The 27,167-nt window shown below is 40.0% G+C and overlaps 2 protein-coding genes across 6 annotated transcripts in view; one reads left to right on the top strand and one right to left on the bottom strand.

Moving 5' to 3' along the window:
• REC114 (REC114 meiotic recombination protein) overlaps window positions 1–14,045 on the top strand; it is a 111,315-nt gene extending 97,270 nt beyond the window's left edge. Inside the window, exons 3-6 of the mRNA XM_074284870.1 lie at window positions 3,175–3,258; window positions 6,439–6,651; window positions 10,107–10,187; window positions 13,881–14,045. Of these exons, the coding sequence (XP_074140971.1) occupies window positions 3,175–3,258; window positions 6,439–6,651; window positions 10,107–10,187; window positions 13,881–14,045 (543 nt within the window). The remainder of the gene's footprint in view (window positions 1–3,174; window positions 3,259–6,438; window positions 6,652–10,106; window positions 10,188–13,880) is intronic.
• Window positions 1–27,167, bottom strand: part of NPTN (neuroplastin) — a 103,532-nt gene that overhangs the window by 22,850 nt on the left and 53,515 nt on the right. For 2 of the 5 annotated variants that reach the window (XM_074296246.1, XM_074296245.1), the window contains 4 exons: window positions 23,656–23,929; window positions 16,885–16,906; window positions 15,831–15,905; window positions 12,519–15,285 (listed from right to left, as the gene is read on the bottom strand). In XM_074296246.1, the coding sequence (XP_074152347.1) occupies window positions 15,845–15,905; window positions 16,885–16,906; window positions 23,656–23,929 (357 nt within the window). In that variant the 3' untranslated portion in view covers window positions 12,519–15,285; window positions 15,831–15,844. Of the gene's footprint in view, window positions 1–12,518; window positions 15,286–15,830; window positions 15,906–16,884; window positions 16,907–23,655; window positions 23,930–27,167 lie in introns of those variants that run through there. The other 3 variants (XM_074296242.1, XM_074296243.1, XM_074296244.1) reach the window with 3 other exon arrangements.

Here is a 27,167-nt window from a genome sequence, read left to right as displayed (position 1 = left end):
AGGATAGTTTACCTCTCAGATTTGTGGAGGAGAAAGGAATTTGTGACCAAAGAAAACAAACAAAACTAACGCAAACAAGATTAGAAGGGAAGCAAACTGGGAAAACATTTTACAGTTGAACATTCTGATAAAAGCCTCATTTCCAAAATACAGAGAGAATTGACTCGATAAGAAATCAAGCCATTTTCCAATTAATAAATGGTCAAAGGCTATGAAAAGACAATTCTCAGATGATGAAATTGAAACTATTTCCACTCATATGAAAGAGTGTTCCAAATCACTGTTGATCAGAGAAATGCAAATTAAGACAACTCTGAGATACCACTACACACCTGTCAGATTGGCTAAGATGACAGGAAAAGATAATGATGAATGTTGGAGGGGATGTGGGAAAACTGGGACACTGATACATTGTTAGTGGAGTTGTGAAAGAATCCAACCATTCTGGAGAGCAATCTGGAACTATGCCCAAAAAGTTGTCAAACTTTGCATACCCTTTGATCCAGCAAAGGCTTATATCCCAAAGAAATACTAAAGAAGGAAAAAGGACCTGTATGTGCCAAAATGTTTGTGGCAGCCCTTTTTGTAGTGGCTAGAAACTGGAAAACGAGTGGATGCCCATCAGTTGTAGAATGGTCGGGTAAATTGTGGTATATGAATTAACATTCAATGGAATATTACTGTTTTGTAAGAAATGACCAGCAGAATGAATACAGAGAGGCCAGGAGGGACTTACATGAACTGATGCTGAGGGAAATGAGCAGAACCAGGAGATCATTATATATTTCAAGAACAATACTGTATGACGATGTATTCTGATGGAAGTGGATATCTTCGACAAAGAGAAGATCTAATTTCGTTCCAATTGATCAATGCTGGACAGAATCAGCCACACCCAGAGAAGGAACACTGGGAAATAAGAGTAAACTGTTTGCATTTTTGTTTTTCTTCCCAGATTACTTTTACCTTCTGAATCCAATTGTTGTTGTGCAAGAAGAGAACTGTTTGGTTCTGCACACATATATTGTATCTAGGATATAGTATAACATATTTAACATGTATAAGATTGCCTGCCATCTAGGGGAGAGGAGGAAGGGAAGGGAGAAATCAGAACAGAAGTAAGTGCAAGGGATAATGTTGTAAAAAATTACCCAGGCATATGTTCTGTCAATAAAAAGTTATAATTAAAAAAAACCACACACACAAAACAAAACAAAAGCAACAAAAGCTCTGAATTAGAGGCAGATAGAGGAAAATATATAAACCACCTCCTAAAAGAAGCCTTTCATGATTGGTCCCTACAACCCCTAGTCCCCAGCCCAGCCCACAGCTGCTGATGCTCTCCCTCCTGAATAACCTTATATACAACTACCTTGTAAGTGTAAATGTATGAATGTGTATGTGTGTGTTTTAGCTTTATATTTATGCTGTATGCATGTTTGTAAATGATTGTCTTTGCCATTTGAATGTAAGCTTTGTATAAAGATTTTTGTATAAAGATTGTTTTATTCTTTGTGCTGGAGTCCCCAATATCTGGCACACAGTAGGGATTTAATAGATATGAATTGATTGACAAAAGACACACAGGCTTGTGAGCTTTCTAAGATCACAAATCTTGAGGCATTTTAGAAACTCCTGAATTTCAATAGGACCTGACTGAACACATAGCCAAAGGGCTATGTAGTACAAGTGATATCCGTTCCTACCGCCTAGTATAATAAAGGAAACGTTAACTGGAAAATAGCAAATAGGAACAGAAGCAGAATTTATCTATGGATTTGTAAGCCACTTGTCCAGATGCTGCATATTAACTTCATATTTTCAGACTTTTTTCCCAAGCTTCTCCATAACTTACTAGATAGTCATGAGGTGTTTTCCCTCAGTGCATACTTTTAATGCTGCCCCTATGTGATTCATGGAATTTTGCATGCATTTTCTTGTACAAATTAATTTTCTGCTGTGACTATGCAAGATATATCACAGTTATTTTAAACCACACAAATAACCTAATCTAGGTGCTGATAGGAAGATTTTGATAATTATTTGTAGTAAGTGCTTTCAAAGGTTTTTGTTCCTTTTTTATTTCTAGTCACCGTGTTGATTGAAAAAATGCATTTTTTAAAAATTGACATTTTATAATTAAAACATTATACTCCTTGGTTGTTAGGTCAAAGGAAGAGTTCTTTCAAATGAAAGAAGACAGATTTTCTCTGGCTTCCTTTTTTCCCCCCCTTTCTTCTGGTGTGGCATTTATTTTCTTTTCTAACAGTGTTTAGGGGAATCTCTAATTCCCCCAGGAGAGTACTGTGGCCATGGTGGAATATCATTATGAAGTGGAAAGCCAATTTGCATGCAGTATTTCTACACAGTCAGATTATCAAATCCCTGGATTAGTTTTACCATATGCTAAATGGATTTTACCTTAATGTACTGCTTATTTAAAGAGATCCAATGACAATATAATTGGAATCTAAGAACAGGAATAATCATTACATAACACTGTTCCGTTTACTTTATTAATAAGCTAAAGAAAAAGTTTATTGCAACTTTTTGATGATTCAGCTGCCTCTCACAAGACTTGTATGTCCTCTGCTGCCCTCTTGGTTTATTTCATTTGTCCCCACCCTCAAATGCCAAGATTGGTGCCGAAGAATTCTGTGTCAAGAAAAAAGTCACTTCCATTTCATTCTGCATATATAATCCATGTTCACTATATATTTACTGCATCAGAAAGTAGCTGTTCTTTGCTACTATGGAAATAAACTACCTTTATTTTTCATAACTATAAAACTGGATTTTAGCAAGTGGTAGAGATTTAGGAAGCCCATCTTTTACATTATCTTGTTCATTAATCACTGTGTAGTGAAAATGACAATTTAGATTTGCTATTTTTAGCTGAGACTTGATTTTTTGCAGATATGAAATAAATTTAAAAATGAATCAAAGATGTGTTTTGTTCATATCGGGAAAATTCCAGGATGTTAAATTAAGGCTCATACAACCATATGTATATGTATCTATATATACATATTTGCCTTTAATAATGTTGAATAATTTTTACTATTTATTATAAATAAATTCTATTTATAGGGCCTCAGAAACAGCTTCCTTTATAAGACCCTCAAGTTTTTCAGTTAATTTTGTTTAATTCTGTTTTGTTTTGTTTTGTTGCAGGAAGGATTTTCACTCATAGATAGCAAGAAATGGCTGAAGATTGTGAGACGGGTGGATTGTTTACTGTTTGGATCAACCATAAAGGCAAGAATTTTAAGACAGTGTCAAGCAAGCTGCATACTATTCTTTTTCCTTAATGGGTAGTTTTCTTTTTTTTCCCTTGTAATTTGTGAAATATTACTTTACAAAAACTCCACATTTAATTTAGGATGTTTTAACCTTATTTCCATGATTCACAAAACATCATGAAATAATGAAGTGAATGAAGCATGAGTACAGCTGGCATGGGGAAACTGCATCACTCTTTAAATTAAGGGCTTAAATAGTCTTTTTTTTTTTTTTTCCCAGATCTTCCTCTACCCTCTGCAAAAATAGAAGAGAGTTTGCTTTATTTTTATTATTTGCTTAGTAGTTTTCTTGATGTTAAATGATTAAAAGTGTGTATGTGTATTTCATTTAATTTTCTCTTACACACTTTTTATTTTTTCTTTCACATTTTAAAAAATAGCCTTACCTGCTTCCCAGCTGTGCTAAATGTTACAAATGCTTCTTATCAAAAAAAACTTGCTGTTTAATCACTAGGATAATGCACTTGAGGAAAGATCTGTGGAAAACAGTTTGCTAGCATTCACTCAGTAGCTAATATTTCAGTTCAAATGAAAGTACTAATTTTAATAGGATATTAAAATTGGAAGGGATCTTTAATTGAAAGTCACCTAGTCTAGAAAAGCAGAAAACCAGAAGAAAAATTTTTGCAGGATGTCTTCCTAGATTTTCCTGAAATGGTTCCTTTCCTCATTTCTCATAGAACACAGTGTTCTATCACACTCACAAACCATACCTTGTCTAGTCTCCCATTCACCAGCCATCCCCTCAGTTTCTGGTTCTCCACTAGCATAATAAGAGAGCTGCAGTAAAAACATCTCTAGGCAGGGCTCCTTCGGATACAGACCTCGTGTGGTATCCCTAGGTCAGAGGTAGGCAGACTCTTTCAGTCCTTTGGGCTTAGTTCTGAAGGGATCCACAGAACAAGTGGATCAGCTCACAGCTCTCCCAGGAGGCCTTTGGTGTCCTGGTTTTCCTATATTTTTTCCAGCATTTGTCATTTTCCGTTTCTGTCACGTTATCCAGTTGAAGTGATACCTCAGAGTTCTTTAAACTCATCAATTGGAAAATGGCTATTATTTTTAGAAATTCATTTTATGTATTGGAGAAATGGGGGCTTTATCAGAGAAACTTGTAAACAAAAAATTTTCCCCCACTTTCCAAAGTTAGATGACTTTCAGCTAGATCTGTAACGTCCTTAAGGAATTTACAATCTATTAAGGGAAGACAACACACAAAAGGAAGCTGAAAGGGGCATCCCGGAGGGTCCCTCAGAGCCGGTGCTGGGAGTTAAAGCTGATTGAATCTCCCCAATGACGAGATTTTCAAAATGTCCACGAGATATGTAGATGGAGAGAGCCATCAAGCAGTTAAAAGTGCAATGGATCTAAGACCACCAAGAACTAAAATGAGGGTACGGGATCCAAACTTGCAGGAGAGGAACAGGAAGAGCTGTTGGGGAGATCACTTCCTGTTTTGAGCTATAGAGCATTCCTTTTTCATCCTTGTCTAATCCCCTTTTTCACTTTGTGGCTAAATAAGTGTCCCGTGGTGACCATTTTCCACACCTGTGCCTACTTTCACTCATTTCCTAAGCACAACAGTTGTCTCTGGGTTTGCCTCAGGGAGTTAGTGCTGTTCCTCTTGGATGTGATTTGGTAGTTTGGCCTTTTTTAGTAGATTATTAGCACAAATTGCACTAGCATCATGCGCTACCTTACTGCTTCTGGAAGGTAAAGGTAAAATGTTAAGTTGAATTAATCATTGGGCTAATAAACTGTCCTATGTGCTAAGATTCCTCCAGATGTCCTATGGCCTAAAGTTCTGACGTATCCTGGTGTGCAGGCCTCTCAAACTTAGCCCCTCTCAAACACCTCATTATCTACACCTCCAAGCCTCCTTTGCCCTAAAACTTCTCAGTTTCTGTAGAAACCCCCACTTCTCAGTTGCTCAGATCCACAACTTCAGTCCTACTCTTTCACCCTACAAATCCAAACTGGATCTACTCTAACTCTATGTCTCCTACATTCACCCTTTCTCTTCATAGACATGGCCATTACCCCATTATCCAAACTGCACAAAGTCTCCTCCTTGGTTTTCCACTTCTCCAGGCCCTGCTTTCTCCCAGCCATTCTCCACAAGGCCACCAGAGTGAGCTAAAAGCTCCCCTTTTCTCCGTTCTCTCTCATGCAGTCACATAAGTTGGGTTATGAGGGCCCTCAAGAGCCATAAACTTACTCCCCAAAGTAAATCTCCAACAATGGAGCTGCTGCACGACCTGCTTGCTTGCTTCCCTGTTGGGCACTGAAAGGCCTTCACAACCAGGACTCAGCCCACTTGTTTAGCTGTGTTACACATTCCTCTCCTTTTTCTGATATAGTCCAGACAAGCAGCCTCTGCACACCCAGGCCTCCATGTCCTGTCTTTTCACTGGGCATCTTCTCCCTTCTCTTTGCCACCTCTCAGACTTCCTGGGAAACATCTCTTCAGATGAGGCCTTTGCTGGCCCTTTCAGCAGAGCAGCAAGTGCCCTGTCTTGCCTCATTAATTTGCACTCATGTACTTTGTATGTGCTTTTTTACCTGGGGTGCCCCATGACAAGCTGACGTATTTAAGTATGAAGACATCTAGTTTACAGATTGCTCCTCCCCAGCCTCCAACAGAATATTTTTTAAGGGTAGATGACTTTTCATTTTGGTCTTTGTATCCTGAGCAACATGTTCAGTGACTGGCATATATTAGGGACTTAATACATTTCTAATTGACTGATATACAGATGTCTTATTCCTGTTGACTTTTCCACTTTCCTGGAATCAGAAGCCTTGGGAGCCAGTTTCCTAAGCAAACATAAAACATTGTTTACTTTATAAAAAATTTGTGGACATGATTGAGCAGCCCATTGTCAATGTATAACATTTTCCAGCTAGCTGATGGTGGAGGCAGTAGCTGTGGCCCTACAGGGAAATAAAGTTGTGGTTCTACCAAAGCCTTTAACAAGCCTAAGAGTCCCTGATTATGGCCTGTGTTACGCAGGAATATGACGCTCCCACAGTTACGATTCACCTTCCCTGTTCCCTTATTTCCCTGGGTCACCAATCAAATTTTCCATTTAGGAGTAATAAAACAGACTGCCCAAACTTGCCTTTTTTTCCTATACAGGATAAGAGCCGCATGTTCCGTGTGCAGTTTGGAGGTGACTCGAAAGAGCAGGCCCTGGAAAACTGCTACCGTTGTGTAGAAAAGCTTGAGCAGTACATCACCATCCAGGTTCCCGATGAGCTCAGCCAGGAGCTGCAGCCAGGCCCTAGCTCACCAGCAGCCACGCAAAGTCAAGCGAAGGACATGGAGCAGAGCGGCACGCTGCACCGGGGAGTAAGTAGGCTGCTCTGTAAGGAAGCCCTGAGAGAAAGCTTCATAACTTCAAGTTGTAAATGGGACCCCAGAGCTGTTGCTGCAAGGCTGCTCTGAGACCATCCCATCCAGGGAGGCCCAAGGAGCTGGCTGACCTGGGAAGAGCCAGAGAGAGAGAGGAAGAGCAATACCAGTATGGAACAGAGAAGTCTGGGACTGCAAGCTAGTGTTCTTTCCACTAGAAATCTGCATAATCTAAACGAGCACAGCCTTACCTAAAAAATAACCAAACACCCCCCTCTCCAGAGGGCTGGCTGCTCCTATGTTCAGGATCCCAAGGGTCACTCCGTGGGGGGCTGAACTCCTGAAACAAGCTCTCACCAGGGTGCCATTTGTCCCTCACTAGTCAGACGCAATAGAGGAAGTTACAGAGCATTCCCCTCATTATCAGGGAACAATTTCCCCCCAGAAAAACTCAAGAGCCAGATGAAGAATGGACACAAATTCAGGTCCAGCAGTCTCGAGACTCCAGAAAGGCGGGGTTCTGTAGGGTGTGGTGTCTGGATTGGATGTGTACCTGTGTGAGCTGGCTGCTCAGTGGGGGTGCCCCAGGAAGCCATGTAGTGATTGGGCTGGCTTCTGGCCAGGTACCCCAGCTGCTGGATGGGGCCAGCAGTTCCCTGGTGCCTGCTAATGCCAGACAGACTCCTGCTCCTGACCTGGCTAATGGACAAGGTGGATGGTTTTTCCTTAGGCAGCTAGTCTAGTCTTTTTCCATCCACTGGCTTGGACACATGGTACTTTGCAGTGCCTTCGGCAAGGAAGGGTTGTGACCCTCAGATTAGGATCAGAAGATTCCCTCAGAGCCCTAGGTCTGGAATAGTTTGTTATCTCTAGGCTGGAGAAGAAAGGAAGCTTGCCTTTCCTAGTCAACAAATTCTTCCAGGCCACAAAGCAGAACTCTGGAAGCCACCACATGCTGCCTTAGCGGGGAGAGAGGTGGTTCTGGGCCTGAGGCCAGGTAATGAAGAACCTCAAGCCTCTCTTGCCCTTTTCAGGATGGGAAAAGTTGGTTTGCCTCTGGAGACTCTTCCTCTTTACTCTTCCATGATTGTCTTCTAGCTCTTACAACCCTTGGGATTTTCTTGTTATAAAAGGTCTTTGTACAGAAGAATACCACAAATATGTGGCCAAGAAACACTGTGTGCAAGTGTGGGAAAGCAGTGACTGGGGCCTAAGATGCCCTTGTGGCTGTAGAAGGTGTGGGGGAGAAGGCACAAGCAGAATACTAAGGGCCCGGACTGGGGGGGTGGGAGAGGTGAGGGCCTTCTGTTTGAACCAGTAGGCCAGGAAGCCCAGCCAGGCCCCTCCAGGCCAGAACTTGTTTTTACCTCTCAGATCCCTGTCCCTTAGGGCCTCAGTCACGAGTTCCAGTGCCAGGGACTAAGAAATAGGTGTGCAAAAAAGAGAAGTTGATTTTGGCCATGTTGACTTTGAGGTAAGAGGGTGACATCCTCAGAGACTGATCACACTTGAGAGAAAAGGTTTGGGCAGTAGCTAAAACCCTGGGAGTGAATTTTCCAAGAGAGAAAAAGGGCATTGTGGAAATGTATATTGAGTTAAAAAGATAACTCAGAAAAGCTATTAGAGAGTGAGACCAAGTATGAAGTTTCTGAAACTGGCAGAGTATAATGATGCACTTCCCTGTCAGAAACTATTATCAAACAATTGCCAAGCTAACTGGGAGGGAACTCTCATCAACCCTCATGGTCCATCCCCCAACCTCTGGATGTCTTCAAACAAAACCAGGTGCAATCCTTCTAGCTCCGGACCCCTCCTGAGTACCCACCTTTCCTGCTTGGGTCTCCCTGAAAAGCTCTGAAGAGTACGTTTCCCACATAAAAGATCTGCTTGTGATGATCTTTGCCAAGTTCTCCTCAGGACTTGGGCCCAATGTGAGGTGTTTTTTCTCTCTCCACCCCCCTCTCCCATAGTGCCTTCCCTCTAATGGCACCATTCTCCTTACTTTAGCTAACTCTGGTCAGTCTAAGCTGCCAGACCGTGGCTTTCTCCTGGTTCACTGTGAGTTCCCCAGGAGGAACTCATCTTTTTCTTTAGTCTGACTATATGCTCTCTCCCAATTGTTATTTCATATTTAGAATAGACACCATTCCTGGTGTCTGTTCTCTTTTCATTTTGTCTATAAGCCCTTTCCCTAAATCTTTTTGTCAAAGAGAATGGCCATTGTGAGTTTGTCACATTCTTTTTGAACTAGGTATTGTTACTTAGAACACATCAATTAGACTGTAGAACTAGGTTTATGGGGGAAAAACCAGTTACATTTGGTGATGCTGTGATCTTTCTTTGGTGATAATATCTGTCAGTGTCATGGTCCAGTCAAGTACAAGGGATCGAAGAGAATGAGCAATAAGGAAGTTGAGACTTAGCAGTGAAGCAGGGAACAGATCTGAGAAGCCAGAATTCAGCAGGCTTAGGGGAATACAGGAAAATAGGAGATTACTGTAGAGATGGCTTTCCCAAGGAGTTGGGGTACAGAGAGAGAGCTCTAGGACAATGGACTTTGAGGCTACACTTGAGGTGCAGATCTGCATGGGGACTGGGAGTTTGAACCCAGGACAATGAGTGAGTTTCCTATATTGTTGGAGCTACAGGTCTGTCTGCAACAATTTATTTCAAGATGGTAGAAAAATAAATGATTTCACAAATTCCCATTCTTCTTTGATCTTTTTTGGATGTGAACTTGAAATATCATTGGAATGGTTAAAGCAGCATTTCAAAGTAAACTGGCTTGTGAAAACACATATGAAGTGCACTATATTAAAACGACAAAATGTAGCCTTAAGCAAAACCAAGGAACATTATTGCTCATGCCCAAGATAGCCTAGGACAATCATATCCATTCCCTTATTCCGAATGATTCCACTTCCTGCACTTCTGATCAGTATTCTATTCCTAAGTTGCATAAGAGGGATTGCTAAATGGTGCAGGGGATAGAAGGGCGGGCCCTGAAGTCAAGAATTCAAATCTAGCCTCAGACACTTAACATTTACTAGCTGTGTGACCCCAGTTGCCTGAGGGGAAAAGTTTTGCATACAGATGTTCCTGGTGAGTGACTTTCAGCCAGTCAGAAATTGAGGCCTATCAAATACAGGCCAATTCTTTTATACTCATTTCTGGCATTTAAAATGTTTCTAAGATGTACCATAATACCTAACTCAGTAAAACAGAGATCCACGTCACATCATCATTTGATTTAGAAGTTTCACTTTTGTAAACAGGTGTTAATATAATTATTAATAGTATAATAGGTTCCACCTATATTTTGAAATATTATCTTTTAACATTTTAGACAATTGCATTTTTTTCTTGGATGTTTGAATAAAACACCAACATTTTAAGCATATTCCATTCCTCTTGTCATTTCAGTTTTAAAAATGAATATTCTTTTATTTCAGTTACATCTGAATTTAAAGCAGCATTATGCTTCTTCCTACACCTTTTCAAATGGAAGGATAACAATGACACAACTAGCACAGGTAGAGTCTACTTTTCTGATCAATATTTGACAAGGCCGATTTTTTGGCTAACACTGTGGTTCTTAATTTACATTTCACTTATGAGATTTGTGCATAGTGATACAAATAAGTAAACTTGAAATCATAAAGAAGGAAGATTAGAGTAAAAGAAAATCAAGGGATCATTTTCTTTATTCTTGGTACAAGATTAAACAAGCTAGTACATGGTATAAGAAATTGTTTTCACAAATAAATAAGAATAGGAAGAATGATTTGATAGCAAGAACCAGAAGAAGCCTTTTAATGTGTTGAGATAAAAACTTCAGCCACTATTTTCTCAGGTGACTGAGGGGAATAGCCTCAATTTAATTTTGATAATGAAATTTTGGAGCTATTTTAGAGAAAAGACCGAAAACCAATTTGGGGGCAGAGGCAGCAAGTCTTCACTGCTAAGTGGCCTTCATTCTCAGCAGCTCAGTATGGAAAAAGAGGCGGGAAATGTGAGAGAATTCAGTCTTGGTGCAACAGACCAGCTTTCTCAGAGAGGCTCACCTGAAATGCTGCTTCGGTATGCTTTTTTTTTTCTCCTTGCAAATGTGGTTTTTGCTTGAGAGGATTTCCAGATTGTAGACTTATTTCAAACACATGAGCTTTTTGAATATTCAAAACAAGTTTTTACTTTTAAAACACTCTCAAATAAATATTTAGCCAAAATTTGGTAGCTGAATTAATCCCATTTTTAATAAAAGAAAACGGAACCCCTGACAAGCAGATTGGATAAGTTTTGCCTGAGTATAATTCCAGTGACAGAAAATTCAGCATGTCAAAGAAATTCCATTGGTTCCATAACCCATATTCTTTACACAACAAATATTTTAAATCATGCCTTAGCCAGTGCAGCTCAGCCAAAAGAGGGAAAGGAGGTGACTTAGGGAAAGAAGAGGACAAGTTAAAAGGAACCTCAGAAGTCACCTAGCCCAGTCCACCTAATGCAGCTGCCTCCTAGGATTGAGCCTCTTCTTAAAACATCAGGTAATAGGAATCACCTTTCCCATTGGAGTGGTGTTTTTTGTTTTGATTTTTTTTGTTAGAGGGGAGAAAGATGGGGGGGGGGGGGAGCATGAGAGCATTTAGGGCTAAATAAGCATTTTGGGATTCCATAAATACTATGGCTATTCCTATTCTGGGCTTACCCACATAGGTTATGGAAATAAGAAATAGACAACAAAGGAATAAAAATTAGATTCCTCAGAAAATATTGGGGTTTGCTGAAGTCCTGACCTAAAAAGTTTCTAGAACCAGTTTAAAAGTTCTTGATTCTGGCTATTAAGTTGACCTATCCTAATCTAGATTACTTTTTTTTTGTGTGTGTCCTCTTGGATTATGTGGGGTGGGTTAACCAAAACAGAACAATCCTTTTGGTCAGAGAAGGAGGAAGAAGTTTCCCTTTTCTAATTCTGGGCAAATTCTGGCCTTTGCCAGACTGATTATTCTTGTTTATGAATTAATTACTTTCATGGAATTCAGGCATTAAAATTTAAACTTAACAGCTAATAATGACCACCCTCCCCCCCCCCAGTGTCATTTTATCCTTTCTTTCTGACTGCAATTCAAGAACATTTCCATTTTTCAATCCTCTTTACTCCTATAATGAAAAATTTCTCTTCCTCTAGCTCAGGTCTATACTTCTCCAGACCAAAATGATCTCTCCTTAAGTCTGATGAAGCCATAATTTACTTATTGTAGTATCCCTGTAGATGCAGACGACAACTCTCTCATACATTAGCCAGTCACATTCATCCATATTTCCCCAGAAATTTTCTGGAGAACCGTAATCCATTTCACTGGAGTTCATGTTCTTTTACACCTTACTGACCTTCCACTAATTATTTCTCATTTGTACTATTTGATCGTTAGTGTACTCTCTCTTCTCAGAAAAAAAAAAAAAAAAAAAAAAGTCCCCTAAGTTACCAAAGCAACAGCTTTGTGACAAGTATCAAATAATAAAGCATCAAAATGATGATATTGGCATTGTTAAAACAATCTCATGTGGAGGGAGGGATAAGGTACTGAAGATTTTGTTATCCTATTTTATAAATGAGGCTATTGAGTTTTAGAAGTTTGGGGACTTGGTGTCCTCTTGGACACCTATAGGAAAACCTCTATCTTCAAGTCTAGTGGTACCAAACTGTTAACCAGCTGAGGACAGATGCAAGTGATGATGCTCAATTTACTGTGTGTTTTCATATATGTCACTGGTGGATGCTATAAAAGGTTTAATCTAGCATTCGTAATCTAAGGTCTAGGAACTTAAAAAGAAATTCTGATGGAGCCACGTTTCAGTATAAAAGCTTTCTTTTGCAATGACACTTATTTTATTATTTTAAACACATCCTAGGAAAGGGACCCCCCCCTTCATCATGCTCCCAAAGAAGTCTATAAAACAAAGATTAAGCACCCCTAGTTTAATTTTTTAATCCAACACTATTTTAGATTTTCTTAACATTCAAGAAAATTATGTGATGATGCTATTAACTATTTTAAGTGAATATTTATTTGAAGTACAGTCAATCCTGCCATAACATGACATGTGTTCCTAAAAACCACCTTGCTATGCCAAATCACTCAATAAAAACTGGGGTTAGTTACACAAGACTCAAAAAAAAACATTGTCAGTGACTTTTAAAGAAGAGAGAAACCAAATAAAAAGAGTAGCACAGTTTTATACATGTTAAATGGTTAAGAAACACACAAATAATAATTACAATGACTAACGGCAGTGTCCATGGCCTCAGGCTGCTGTTCGATGCCCCAGCTCCCACAGGGCCTGGATTGGCAAAGTCAAGTCATTGCTGCAGAAAGGGTGGTCTTGGTGAGCAGAAATTCCTGGGGCCATGCTGGAAGATGGGGTAAGGGGCAGGATTGGACCAGCCCTCCTCAGCCCACAGCTCCTTCTGCACCAGAAGATACACAATAAAAATGGCACTTGACCTTGAAAAAAGACCTGAAGTTTGTTTGTGGAAGTAGTGTAGTTTTCTGTGTTCTCTTGCTGTTCCTCACTGATGAAATTTCTTACAAGCAAACACAAAATTCACGTTATGCTGATATCATTCCCTATTATATCAATCATGTTGGGACAAATTAATAAGAATTTTCAGAACAAGTATTAGAGCAGAACTGACTTTATAGTACTTTTATAGACAGATAAATCTTTGCCAGATGTTACATAATCAGCCTGTTGTTCAAAAAGGTCAAAGAACCCCAAGACCGCATTAGATGGTTTCTAAAGTCCTTCCACTTTTAAACCTCTTCTTATAAGTGAAGAAAGTGAGGCCAGGGAAGTCAATAACTTTACCTAAGGTCACACAGCTAGTAAATTTAGCAAAGTCAGGACTCGGCCCAAATCTCCCGACACTATATGGTTACAAGTCATTCTTCAGGCACTATAGAAAAGGCCATTCAATGTAACTTGTTCTTGGCAAAACATGTGGCTCGTTAGTATGGAATATTTTTTATTTAAAAAGGATGGATTATGAAGTAGATGGATATGTGGAGCTTACAATTAGAAGGCTCCCCTTTTCTGTTGGTTAGTTACCTCTGCTTAGTTCAGAGAACCATCAATGCAGGTCATTCAAAAAAGGCATGACTGTTATGTGATTCACGCTATCGATTTCACTGCCCTTACGTAAGCTTGCCTTGTTCCTGTCTTTGCAGTCTATCCTGACATCAGTCAAACTACCACTTGCCTATGAGCAAGCTGCGTGGAATGCTGAAGAATTAGGTCCCTTCCTGAAATTGTGTCTTATGGATCAGAATTTCCCAGCATTTGTTGAAGACGTAGAGAAGGAACTGAAGAAATTGACAGGGTTGGAGAATTAATGTTGTAAATATAAGTAAGTAGTTATGTTATTGAAAAAAAATGTTTTCTGCCAAAGTTAGTAGAATAAAGATTGTTGTTTCAACATCTTTCTTTTATCAGTGTTTTATTTTTAAAAACATGTGAATCCACTTTGTTTTTTTTAATACATCATTGCACTTCAACAAATACACAGAACACAAGTTCATGCATCGACAGCTCTGCACCGAATGAGAACCATGTCAGGTTGTAATTCTACAATCAACTGTTAAATCAAGACGGGAAATTACAGTGTCCAACTAAAAAGTATAATTAGTTGCATAGAATATTACCATGCTATAACACTTTTTAAAAGATCATTGAAAACAAAAAAGTAAATTATAAAAGTCTGCCTGAATTAAATGTACAAAGAATATGGTTCAACACATCAGTGCAAAAGGATTTAAGAATTTACATGATTTAACATCAACAAAATCATTTAAAAAGCAATTAAACACACACACACACACACACACACACACATATATATATGAATATATATGTAGTATTTACTGTAATTCATTATAACTGCTTATTAGGCTGTCCCAGTATCTCATTAAAGTCTTAGGTGAAGCCCTTAAGATTATAAATTTCAGTTTATATTACTCCTCTTAAGTACTAGAACAGTATAATTCTCTCATCTGACAACATACAATCAGGAATGAATTTCAGCAGCTTAAAAAGGAATCAAGCGTTTGTTTACTGTATTTTGGTTTTTCCCCACCCCCAAAAATATAAATATATATATAATATATATATATGTATATATATATACTGTATATATTTTTAGGCTTGCTGTACTTTACAAAAATGTATCACTAGATGGCAGCAGAGCAATTTAGAGCTTTGCCAATGTAATAGCTGCATTAAGTAAAAGATGGCGCATGCATGAGCTGATCCTCAGAGGACCTTTCTTACTTCTATTTAAATATTTTCACAAAGGAAAAAAATGCAACATTCACAGCACATCAAGCCCCAAAATAGTTTACACCTTCTACACTGAAGCATTGTTTAAAATGTGTCTGGCTAGGTCATCCTTATAGAAGAGGCTAAATAAGGCATGCTTTAGACAGTCGTCGTATTTGTTGCTCACTTGAAAAAAAATCAGGAGGAAAAAAAAGGAAAAAAAAAAAAAATCAAATACAGCTGGAGTTATGGAACCAAAGAGGTCCAGGCATAAAATTTAGCAGGTCATGTTGCCACCAGTCTCAGGAAACTAAAGCTCTGTGAAGAAACAAAGGATTTGAAATTTTAAAAGAAGACTGCTCTAGCCATCGGTACCTCAGCAGGTAGGACAGTGGATACTGCACACAAATCAGGCAAACAACATGCTCAGGGATGCGGTGTGAAATTCTGATCTCCATGTGCTGAAGAAGAGAATTCTGGTACATTTATTTATCCAAGTGCTGCGTTTACGGAGGCCTTAGTGAACAAAGTATGAGTTGGTGACCTCCAGGAATAATCCAGCCTGAGAAAATGTCATTGATCACCATTTTCAATTCCTTGATAAGTGAATAAATGCTGAAAAATTTTGTTGGCTTTAAAATCTCAAAATCTTAACTAGAATGATGCATGCAAATATGGGACTCAACTGGAAAGGGTTCCTTCTCAGTCACTAAGACAGAAAGAACATTATCTGCCATCTCTAAAACTCTCAATTTATGCATTTCCATTATCTACCAAAGCAGTAGAACTTTTAGAACAAAGGTCAACAGATGTCAGTTCATTTGAATGTAACTTTTCAAATGTCTGAAAAAGGCTATACTTACATGGTAAGCAGTACTTAATTTGTGTTTCTCTGGCGCAAGTTTTTATCTTTGTGATTGTTGGTGGAGTTGGTTTTCCTTTGGAGGAAAAATTGTATCATAAGAATTAAGTTCAGAATAAGTAGAAATTTTTTGAAAATTTTAAACACATGGAAATACAGGAAACCTTTCACTTACTGCCATCCCTGGTTGTAGTAAGAAGTTTTACTGCACAGAACGAATATATAAATATTTCCTAACATTTTTGTAAGCTACCGTTTCATCTAGCAGACCTTTTGACTCCCAAGACAGTATACAGCCATTTTTCACTGTCATATTGCTTGTACACTAACTCGAATTAAAGAAACTCTTGCTGATTGCAAAAATGTATAAATGTTCTTGTCATCTCCTTGTAGACATAGTTAAAAACACCTTAGATTTAGGAGGCAAGGAGAGGAGGTAAGAGGACTTAAGTTCACCAGAGATCTCCTGTCTCCTTTCTGCCCTCTCCCTACCTCTGAGGCACTCCACTCTCTGATCATAAAACATCCTTTGATTTCACAACTGCAGCAGCCTTCCCTCTGAGGTCTACATTGGCAAGTCACTCAAGGCTGTATTGTCACAATTCACTAACCAGCACATTGTAATTTATTCCAGTCTTAAAATTTTAGAGCTGGAAGGGGGCCTTAGAGATCCAGTGTCTCTTTCCTTCCTTTTAAAGATTAAAGAAAGACTATTGTGATGAAATGGTTTCCTATATTATTAGTTTGAATTTTGGAACACATCAAGTTTTCCTGAAATTGAACTGTGTACGTTAAAATAAGTTTTTCTTTTAAAAAACAAAACAAAAACAAACCTGAACCTAACTGTATTTCATATCCTGAGAATCAAAAGATCATCCACCTAGTCACGATTTCAAAATTATACACTGCAACGTAACACTTTCATTCATAACCTTCCCTCTGTTCATTATCCTGCTATTCCAATTTACCCTACTTTTATTTTACTCCAAATGCAAAAGAATTCAATTCCATTCTATCAGATAATTGTTAAGGCAAGCACTGGAGAAGATACTTACATTGGTCCAGCTGGTTCATCATCTGCAGTAGTTATTTCAGTTCAAATTTCATTGAAAGATAAGGGAAGAAGAGAGAGAGACAGGACAGTTAGAATGTGTAGACAACTTTTACCTGGACCGAAAATTGCAACTGGCAAACTTGTCTATCCATAGCATTTATTAAACGGCCATTCCACTTGGTAGTGCAAAAGACTCATGGAGTTATTTTTCTGGTTTCAAGTTTTAATGGCAGGTATGTTGTTTCAATGGTTTTAGTTAACACTTTGAATGCTTGTCATGAAAAACTGCAACTGTAGTGGACAGATAGCTGCAATATCATCATACTCATCTTGTCCCCAAGTTCCAGTGGTTCACTCTTAAATAGATGAGAAGACAAACCAACATTTCAGTTGTAAAATCCTGCTGTTTGTTTCCTTGAAATGATTGCAGTTTGGAGCCAGACTTCCAATGGGGATGGATTGTTCTCTATGGTTACAAACAAATCTTTGCCTCCCCGGGGGACAGGTCTGAAGTGGAGAACAATCGAGGGAGTGGACTAAGAAGCCACGATGGGGAAAGCACTGCCCTTGGCCAGCAGTGAGTAGTGTGCCTTCAAGAACCAAAGATAAATGATGGTGTCCTCCTCTACTTAATGGGCGTGCTACAAAGAGAGCCTGGGCTCTGCCTGCATCCTGGCCAAAACTAGAGCTTTTCCCCCAACAATTCAGTCATCCAGGTCTAGATGCCTTCTCACAAATTTTCAAGATCCAATTAGCATTTGAGAATTACTCTTTAGGCTGTTTTGTTTTCTCACTCCCACTAAGGGTGACCAAGATGCTTCTAGGGGGGGATGTAGAGAAGTCCACAAAAGGGAGGGAACATTCATCTAAGCTTTTCTACTGGATGTTCCGTTTTACACAAAATCAGGAGTAAATCAAAGAACCATTTGATTTCACTCAAGTCAAACTCGCAGCAGGATTCCACAAGGGGCTCGGTGCACATGAAGCAGGTATGGAAATCACAGTCTCAGTGTAGGCATCCGCATGAGCACACACCAGGAGGAATGTCTGTCGGAAGGAGACATTGCTCCACCTGTACCTTCGAGGCAACGGAGAGGCAAAGCTACCGCCAGCACACACAGTGACCGGAGCAAAAAAAGGTTTCAAAAATAAAGAACTGACCACAGACCAACAACTCGGCAGCCAAACAACGGGCTAGCGACACCCCCGGTGTCCACAGGAGTCCATCACTAGTAATGTTACACTCAGTGTCCAAAAACAGAACAGAGAAAAAACTAGGACAACCAAGACATCCAGGTGCTGCAGGAGTAGTGGGGAGATACAGAGACACACCAGGTACTGAGACACAAAGCACAGACTTCCTCCCCTCAAACATCTGTCCGTTCCCACCATCGCGACCAAGCCCAGTCCGCTACATGCTAGAAATAAAGTTCTGCTGAAACTTGTGAATGGCGAACAGGACACCAGCAAAGTAACTAATCTTTTTAGTGGATACTCTAGCAGGGCCCTCTAAAAACCCACATTTCTAGCCCTGGATCTCAGCTTTAAGAACATCAGCACCCTCGCTACCAAAGTTCAAATGAGAGAAAAAAAACAAAAACAAAAACAAAGCCAGGTCGTTGCGCTACTCTTTCATAGCCTGGCAGTCACTACTCTGACGAGCTTCCCCTCCATATGACAAAGCATGATTCTGGGTTTAATGGTGCCATTCTGTAGCTGAACAAGGCTTCTAACGTGCAAAGGACTACATGAAGGTAGGTGTCTGAGCAATGATGAAGCAGTGTGGGAGCATGCCTGTGAGTGGGAGCCAGAGTTATTCCTTCTAACTTCTAAACCTGATGAACTCCACCCCTGCCTCCCCCAAAAGTTCACTCACAAATTCTTCTCTAGAGGTTCAGAAGAACAAAGGAAAAAAGCATAGCATCTCTATCCTGCTAGTCTGAACCACTACCTGCAGCCAACATACCCACAGTGCAGTACAGACAAAAAAAAAAAAAAAAAAAAAAAAAAAAAAGACTCAATTCCTAACGAGAAATTCAGGGGAGAGGGGAAGAAAACAAAAATACAGGGGGGAGGGGGGAGAGGAGGGGTGTAGGAGTACAGAAATAAAAAATAATAATTAAAAAAAAAAGATTAAACAGCAAACTGAAATCCAAATTAGTTGTGAACGTGAATGAGGTAAACTTGAAGAAAAGTGTTAACATCATGAACTGTGCATCGTATAGACTGAAGCGGAGAGTAAACAAACTCCAAAGCATGCAGATCGCTCACTTACCACCATTTTTAAGGGTGTGATGCAATTGAGGGGGGAAAAAAAAGAAGTCATAGTAACCGACAGATATCAACATCACCCCAAACCCGTGGGCTTATTTGTGACTGTTCTCTCCCACTTGCTATTACTTACAGCCATTGGTCAGATGCGAGGCTGAGGGAGGATGGAAACGTGTGTGAGCATTCACTCTATTCTACTTGGATATGTCAAAGTGAAAATCCTGGGTAGGACTTCTGAAAGCCATAATTCATCCTGAATTACAGGTAGTCTTTCCAAACGAATGCACTAAGCCCTTGCTTCTCCTGCATTTGCCAGGTAATCTGAAGAAGGACCCATAGGTGCCTGGTGAATTACATTTATTTAATATACAGTACAAGACTACCTTCAGGCAAACGGATTTTAAAGAACAGAACTTAAGAGTTCACTCTCTAGTCAGTATTTCTCAAATGAGCATTGTGGAAGGTTTGATTTTAATATTTCATTAAGATTCAGCCGTTACTTTTTTTTCTCACTTAACTTGGATTTCTGTTCAAGTTAGAGAGGGATATTCCACCAAAGCGTAACACATTAATCTAAGATGTATCTATGTGATAAAACAAGAGGTGCTGTTTTATTTCATCTGATCTCAGATCTGTGGTGTTAAATCCAAGGAAGCTGGTTTCAACTTTTATTTTCCATTACCTTCATGTACTGACCCACATATTTATTTTCTAGTTAAAGAAAACTGATTTTACATTTTAGAAATCACTTAAAGAAAGCATTTTGCTTTCAGGACTTCTATAGAAATTCAGATGTCACATGATCTTTATGTTTAGAATGATAAATATGCCTGGAAGCTAAAGTATTTTCTGATATTAAAATGATTCTAGAACTCTGAATATATCTGAGTCAAATTAAAATTTGGAATAGTCTGTTAAAATCCCAAAAGGTCTTTTTTGTTGGCTTTTAATTTTTTTCCTTAATTCCTCCATCCTCCCCACCCCAAATCTCCTTTGCTTTAATATCTTCAAAATCACTGCACTGAATGAAAATATCCCATAATGTGGTTTTCCCAAAGTAAGGACCTAATAAGCATCAGTCACTCTTAAAATCTCCCAAAGTGTGATATAATCCAGCAAGAACAATTTGGAATCACATGTTCATGGCACAGTGTGTCTGTAACTGGCCCCAAAATGAAACTGTCCCTCCTCCCCAAGCTTCCCCAAATATTTACCATCTAACCTTTTCTAGTTATTCAAAAGCCAGATTCAGACAAAATGCTATAAGACATTTTTCATGTCCCAAGGAGCCTTTGTAACATTTTCTCAAGGTCTGGAGAATGGCAAGATTTCTAAACAGTGTGCTAACAAACTAAGACGATCCACTCCAAAAGGACACTCCCAGGGTGTAGGGACAATTTAATTCTTTCTAGGTTAGAGGACCACTGAGAAAATGACCTCAGTATTCCAGACAGCAGGACTGAGAGGCCTTTTGCAGGTAGTTAACTGACCTTCTAACTGACTCCCAGGACATCACTTATATAAGATTTCAAAGCAATTTTATCCAAAGTGGAACATGATGAGGGAAAAAAAAAAAAAATTTCCACTCTGCTTTGGATAGTGCTATACCAGCATTTGTTTTTCAACCTAGAAGACTAGGATATCAAAAACTGGGGGGGCTGAACAAAATGTGAATAATCAGTAAAGAGTTCACAAGCCCAAAAAAAGCAGTGAGTCTGCAATAGAATGTAGGCATATCTTGGTAATAAAGCACCCATCTGGCAGAGAACAATCACGCCAGGTCTATAAAAAGATTTCTTTTCCCATAATGGTATCTAAGAAGCCAATACAGAGCGAGAAGGAGGATGCCCCAAAGGTGTGTGCTGATTGGCCTGGAAACTCCATCTTAAAGCAGGGATAATTAACTCTTTCCATCCATTCCAAAGATTAACCTGTAGAGGGTATGGGTGAGCAAAGAAATAATATCTCATCAATTTAGAAAGCTTTGTGAGGGCTTGAGGAGAGTGTCTAAGGAGGGGAAAAGCACTGAAAACTGAAAAGGGGAATAGTATGAAGAGTACAAGAAAGAAATATGCTCTTCGGAAGAATCCATCAGAGAGATTCATAGAGATTAGAATGAGAATATGGGAGATGGTGAAAAGGAAATGACAGGAGCCGCAAAGTAAGAATGGAAAGCAAAACCTGCACCATGCTTACTGTCGGAGGGGGGAGTAAGGAAAAGGGACACACCACAGGAGGGCCAGAGTTTCACCTTGTAATCCAAATGCCACACAAAGAACCCAGGAGCTGCTAATGGGGCGTGTCCTTCCTTCAGATGCTCACACTTACCCGCAGGCAGGCAGGCAAGCAGCCCCTTTTAGGAAGGGCTCACTCATTTTAAGCTACATTATTCTTGTGACAAACCAGGGATGATTCTTCACTTACTGGCTAGAAAGGCCTCACAACAAGCTGGTCTCTCTCACCATCTGAGTCTAACAAAGTCTAACAAAGGGGACCTTAAAAAAGGAGTTGCTCCACCTGCCCCAGCTGCCTCCATTTTTCTAACAGCAGCAAGACACCATATCCCACAATTCTACTGGCTTCTCTTCCCAGATCTGGCTCTTGGTACAAGGTGGTAAGGGGTTTAAAACGAGTCCTAGAATCACCAAGAAGGATGTCCTGGAGCATGCTGCCAGCCTCCATAAGTCCTCCTTTGCTGAGGGCTCCTCCAGTCTCTGCCATATTTATCCTCAGGGCCTCCTTTTCTCCTCTCTGCCTTCCTAAGGAAACTACATGAGGGCTAGATGTAACAGAAGGACCCTGTCCTGTGTGAGCCTTTCCTTTTATTCAAGAGGAGGAAATAGTCCCTGCCAGTGGGCAAGGCTTAACTGCCTCCCAACCCAAGCCCCTCTTCTTGGAGGCCCCCCTACACGGCAGAAGAAAGAAAAACCTAAAACCCAAGGGCACAATGAGGTCCTCAGAGAGAGTTGAAGCCTTTCTTTACCTCCCCCAGAAAGCCGCGGCTCCACTGGCTGAGCAAAAGCAAGGTCAGTATCCAGAGAAAGGGGCAGACTAGGAGCTGTCAGAACCACTAAGAGGCTGGAGCCAGGGACACGCCACAGGGAGGAGACTCTCCTGCGAACCTGTACTCAGATTATTATGAATGGACACTAGAGGGAAGACTGCAGAATCTCCAGCACCCAGCTCATTGCAATAATGCTTACAGTAAGAAATGCTTCAGCCTCTGATTTTCATTCTACTTCATTTAAATAGAGAGATTTGGGGTAAGAAAGGAAAATTCATTCAGAATACCTTGAATCCAGACTTAGCTGTCTGAGGTCTCAGGAACCAAAGATCCCCCCATACATTTCTGGGTAATGCTCTCTCTGCAGAGTTACAGAATGACGCCTCCCCACAGTCAAAAGCTCCGGCCTGGAGCAGGTCACTGAACATTTTCAGCTTCTCAGAGCCACATAGCTAAAGGACTTAATACACACACACACTTCAGACAGCTTCTAAGATGGCTCCCTTCAGTGACCTGTTTTCCAGATCTTTCAGATCTTTGACTCTGGGTAGAAACTGAACCTGGAGAGTCATACCCTATCCCCCAATAGGCAAGGAGTCCCGAGAGCCATTGTGGCTGAGGCACTGCTGCAAGCTGAATCCTCAAGCTTTGCTGCTATCCCCTTCAACTGAAGGGAAAAAAATCTGATGATCTGGGGAACAGCATGGGATGGTGGGTATGGTGGGGAGAGGAAGGACAGACAGTAAGAGAGGCCTCCATCAGGACTCCTCCTACTGGTTTAAATGAGGCTGTCAGGGTTGGAAGGGCACCATATACAAAATCTGAAACGGGCAATTTTGCCTGAGGTTCCCATTGTCTAAGTCACCTCCAAAGCCCAGCTAGCTTAGTGGCAATGCTCTGGGTCTCTGAACTGTGTATATGAGGTCTTCAGCAATCTCCATCCACTTTTATTACTTTTATCTAGGGGGCTGAAGATGGAAAATCCAAATAGCAAGTCATCACAAAGGAAAGGAGCCTGGAAAAAAAAAAACTTCAGGGTTTTTTATCAGAGAAACACAAAAATCACTGGACTCTAATAGTTCCTCGATGAATATAGAGCTAGAAAAATCCCTGAGAAGAAAAATCCCTGGCAAGGTCTGGGTGGACAAAGGCGTAGATTCTAGACAAAAGCTTAGGGTTTTCTCAGGTTTCAATCTGTCATAACAGAACCTATGAATGATAAAATGGAACAGAAAACCTAAAATTGGTACCATTCTCCATAATGGGCAAGAAGTTCAGAATTTATAAGAGCTCAGAGACAAAGTCGTAGCTATGACAATAACTCTAAGTTATTGTAGCTAACATGGAAAAAGATATAGGCTTATTTTTTTTCATTTGGGGGAATACCATTAAGCCACAGCTTTCTTCCAGCTTGGATCCTGAATGATGATCCCGCCCAACTATCATATTCAAAGAACAAACCCCAAAGTTACAGCTGTGTTCTGGAAATGCTCTTACCGTCTGGAACCTCATCCGGCCTCTTCCTCTTTTCATAGATCACAATGATCACCACAAGAATGATGATTTCAGCCAAGATTCCTAGGAAAGGCCAGAGTGGGGCCAAGTGGCTCCGTACCCTCAGGACAGTGACAAAGGAGGCCGAGCCAATGGCATTGGTTGCATTACACTCATATTCACCAGGATCTTCAGTAATTTGGAGATTAATGATGTTCAGTTCAGTGTAGTTTTCTTTGTTGATGATGAAGAACCGGCCAGAGCTGTTGTTTAATTCCTGCGTGGGGCAAAAGACGTGAGGGTAAACAAGGGTTGGAGGGGTTAAGCCAAGGCCCTGCTGCCTTTGAAACATCAGACTGGAAAAACTCTGCCCCAAACTGTTGATTATTTCATATCCAAGAGGAAACCATCAAATGGACAAGGGAGCCCCAACTGAGCAGTCAGGGCCCAAAGGCCAGTGGATCCAGCAATAACTTTATTCCTGGCTTCATCCATTTAGTCCCTGATGTGTTCTGGGGAATTTACAACAAAGATCTCCCTCAATCTAATGCTAAAAGATCTGAATCAGAGAATCCCTCCAACCAAAACTCTTTCCTTCCTTTGCTCCAGTCTCTAAGAATGAGGTTATTCTTGACCCAACATCCTTATATCATATAATCTTTTCTCCATCAGTCAGCTTCCTTCTTTTAAGAGCTACTCTTCTCCCTTTCTGCCTATAAACCTATCTAGGTATTTCCCAGGCTTTGAAAAAAAAAAAAAAAAAAAAAAAAGCTTCCATGACTGCTACTTCTCCCTCAGGTGAATATCCTCTCTGCTTCATCCCCAAACTTTCAACAACATGAGAAGACCCCACAGCTGCCTCCACTTGGCAACTTTCCTGAACGGCCATGCTCATGCTGCCATTGAAAGCTCTCTCCAAGGTCAGCAATAAGGCCATTGGCTCCCTAGAGACTCTTGTGACAGATGTGACCCTCCTGATCAGGCCCTTCCTCCTTGTAAGTCACAGACTGACAGATAGAACTGGGCCTACATGAGATCTCCGGTCATCCAAGCAAAACCCTTTGCTGTTCAGATGATTCTGTCAAGGTCACATGGGTAGGCAAGTAGTGGGAGAAGGGGGGGGGGGGTTCAAAACCAGAACCGGGATTCTCTGACTCCAAATACCATGCTCCACTAATTATATCACTCCTTTTTATCAACCAACAAGCATTGTTGAGCAACAAAGAGATGCCAGGGATACAAAGAGAAAGAATAAAACAATCCCTACTTGCAAAAAGGTGACGCAGTATCCAATAAATTAAAGAGAACAAATACAATTAAAAATACAAGGTAGTTGGATATTAGCAGTTGGGAGGACCAGTAAAGCTTCATATGAAAGGTGATGAGTAAATTCCAACTCAAAGGAAGGAAGTCCAGAGGGATGCCCTGCAGGCGGGAGACTGGCCAGGGTAGAGGGACTTGGCTTTCATTCTGCTCTTGTTCCCAGGTTTCTGACCTTCCTACTCATTCCTCCGATGGCTCTTCTTCCTATAGCTCCCAAGTATGGGCCACTCTTGTCTCTTTCTACTTCATTTATCACTTCTTCACTGCACATGATCCAGAATCATCTGAGCTTCAGGTCTGCAATCCTAAATCCCAACAGTTATCATAATCTGAATATCCCACTGTAATTTTAAATTCAGCATCCCAGACATCTAACCTAAACATTTTTAGACTTTTATTTCTCTCAACCCCAACATTCAATCAGTTGCTAATTCCTGTCAATTTTTCCTTCATAATCTCTCATTACTCATCAGCTGAAGTATTATGAGAAACTCTTATAATTGATCCTCCATGCTCCCTGTCTTTCTCTCTATAATCACTTCTGCCAAAATAATTAGTTATTTGACTTATCAATGCTTTGGAACCCCATACATAACTGAAGGTAGAAGTTATCACTCTTGCTTCTCATTAAAATGCAAAAGTACTACCTGGCTTAAAAAGTCTCTTCTCATCTCCCTTCCCCTGCTTATGAATTTTTCTTCTCTGACTGATTCACACTTTCCAAGGCAGCAGGGGAAGTAATTAAATGGTTTAAATGGGGGTTCATTTTTAGCTATGTTGGGAACAAGGGGAGGATCAAAGAAGGACTAGGGCTTGCTTGAGTTAGCTGATAATAACTGAGGACAGGAAAAAAGCAGAACATCCAACTCTCAATTTTGCTTCTTGGTTCTCTTCCAAAAAACATTATCTTTGGATATGGAATGGTGGAACAAAAATGGCAAAGAAAGCAAAGGAAGACAAGTGAGTAAACAGACAACATTAAGCTGTCTTCAGGAGATCAAGTCACAAGATTCTGATAAGTCACATCCTGGGTAGGGATATTTAAAAAAGGGTCAGTAAAGCTTGGAACTAGTTTTTAAAAAAATAAAATAAAATAGGAAAAAAAAAAAGGCTGAGCTAATATAGCTTGGAGAAATGTTAACAGACTGAAAGGTCAACAGTGACCCAGTTTCCAAAAAACAGTGAGCTTGATTTCATTCCTGAAAATAGTCCACAATGCATTTAAGGTATTGGTTTGTGAGCACTTACTTAAGAGAGGAAGTGACAACTAAAAAATCAGCAATAGCTTCATCAAGAACCAAGGCAGGCCAGGCTGAACTCATTTCTTATTCAGATAGCAAAAACTCATCTGACAGACTGGGAAAGCATAGATACATTAATATGACATCAACAAAGTTCTTGACAATCTCATGTTATCTTCAGGAGCAAAATTCATATAGTAAAGAGAATCTGAAACTGAGTGAAGACTTAATCTCTATCAAGTCCAACTTTGACAAATGGACAGATCAGATTAGTAGGAGGTCTCTAGGGGATTAACCCAGGCTATTCAATATTCATTTCAATTAACCAAAAGCAAAACCTGTATACCTGTCAAATCTGCAGCATGCTGTATGATTGCTAAGATCCAATAGGGTCACTACAAGCTAGATGGATCAGGCCCAAATCAAATGAGACATAACTGAACATGGATAAATATAAAAAATTGGATTATACTTGGATTTAAAAAAAAAAAAATCAACAAATATGGGACAAGGCAGCCATTGGGGAGAAAAAAGAGGAAAGAATGGAAAAGATTTAGGGATTGTGGTAGACTGATATCTTGGTCAGTATGTCAACACTGTCAACATGGAGGCTTAAAAACCTAAGGCTTAATTAGTACACACATAATAAAATAGAACAAATAAATGGTTAGGTCTGTTCTGGTGTGGCCTAGTCAAGCCATATCTTGATTACTGGATTCATCTCTGTGTTCACAGCACATTTTAGAAAGACAGGGAGCAGGGTGTCCAGAAGAGGAAAAGGATGGCAAGAGCTCCAGAAAACATGCCTTAAAAGTATCTCTAACTCCTCTCTTTCGGCAGTTAAGCTCTTCAACTCTGGCTCCAACTTACCTATCCAACCTTGGCACACATTATTCCTTTTCACATAAGGACAGGGGTTCATGTTTGTATTTCAGGGGCCCCAAGAATGCA

The sequence above is a fragment of the Sminthopsis crassicaudata genome, chromosome 2 (assembly GCF_048593235.1).
Source record: "Sminthopsis crassicaudata isolate SCR6 chromosome 2, ASM4859323v1, whole genome shotgun sequence".
NCBI classification, from domain to species: domain Eukaryota; kingdom Metazoa; phylum Chordata; class Mammalia; order Dasyuromorphia; family Dasyuridae; genus Sminthopsis; species Sminthopsis crassicaudata.
The sequence above is the reverse complement of the archived record's forward strand: the minus strand, read 5'-3'. Positions and strand labels throughout refer to the sequence as shown.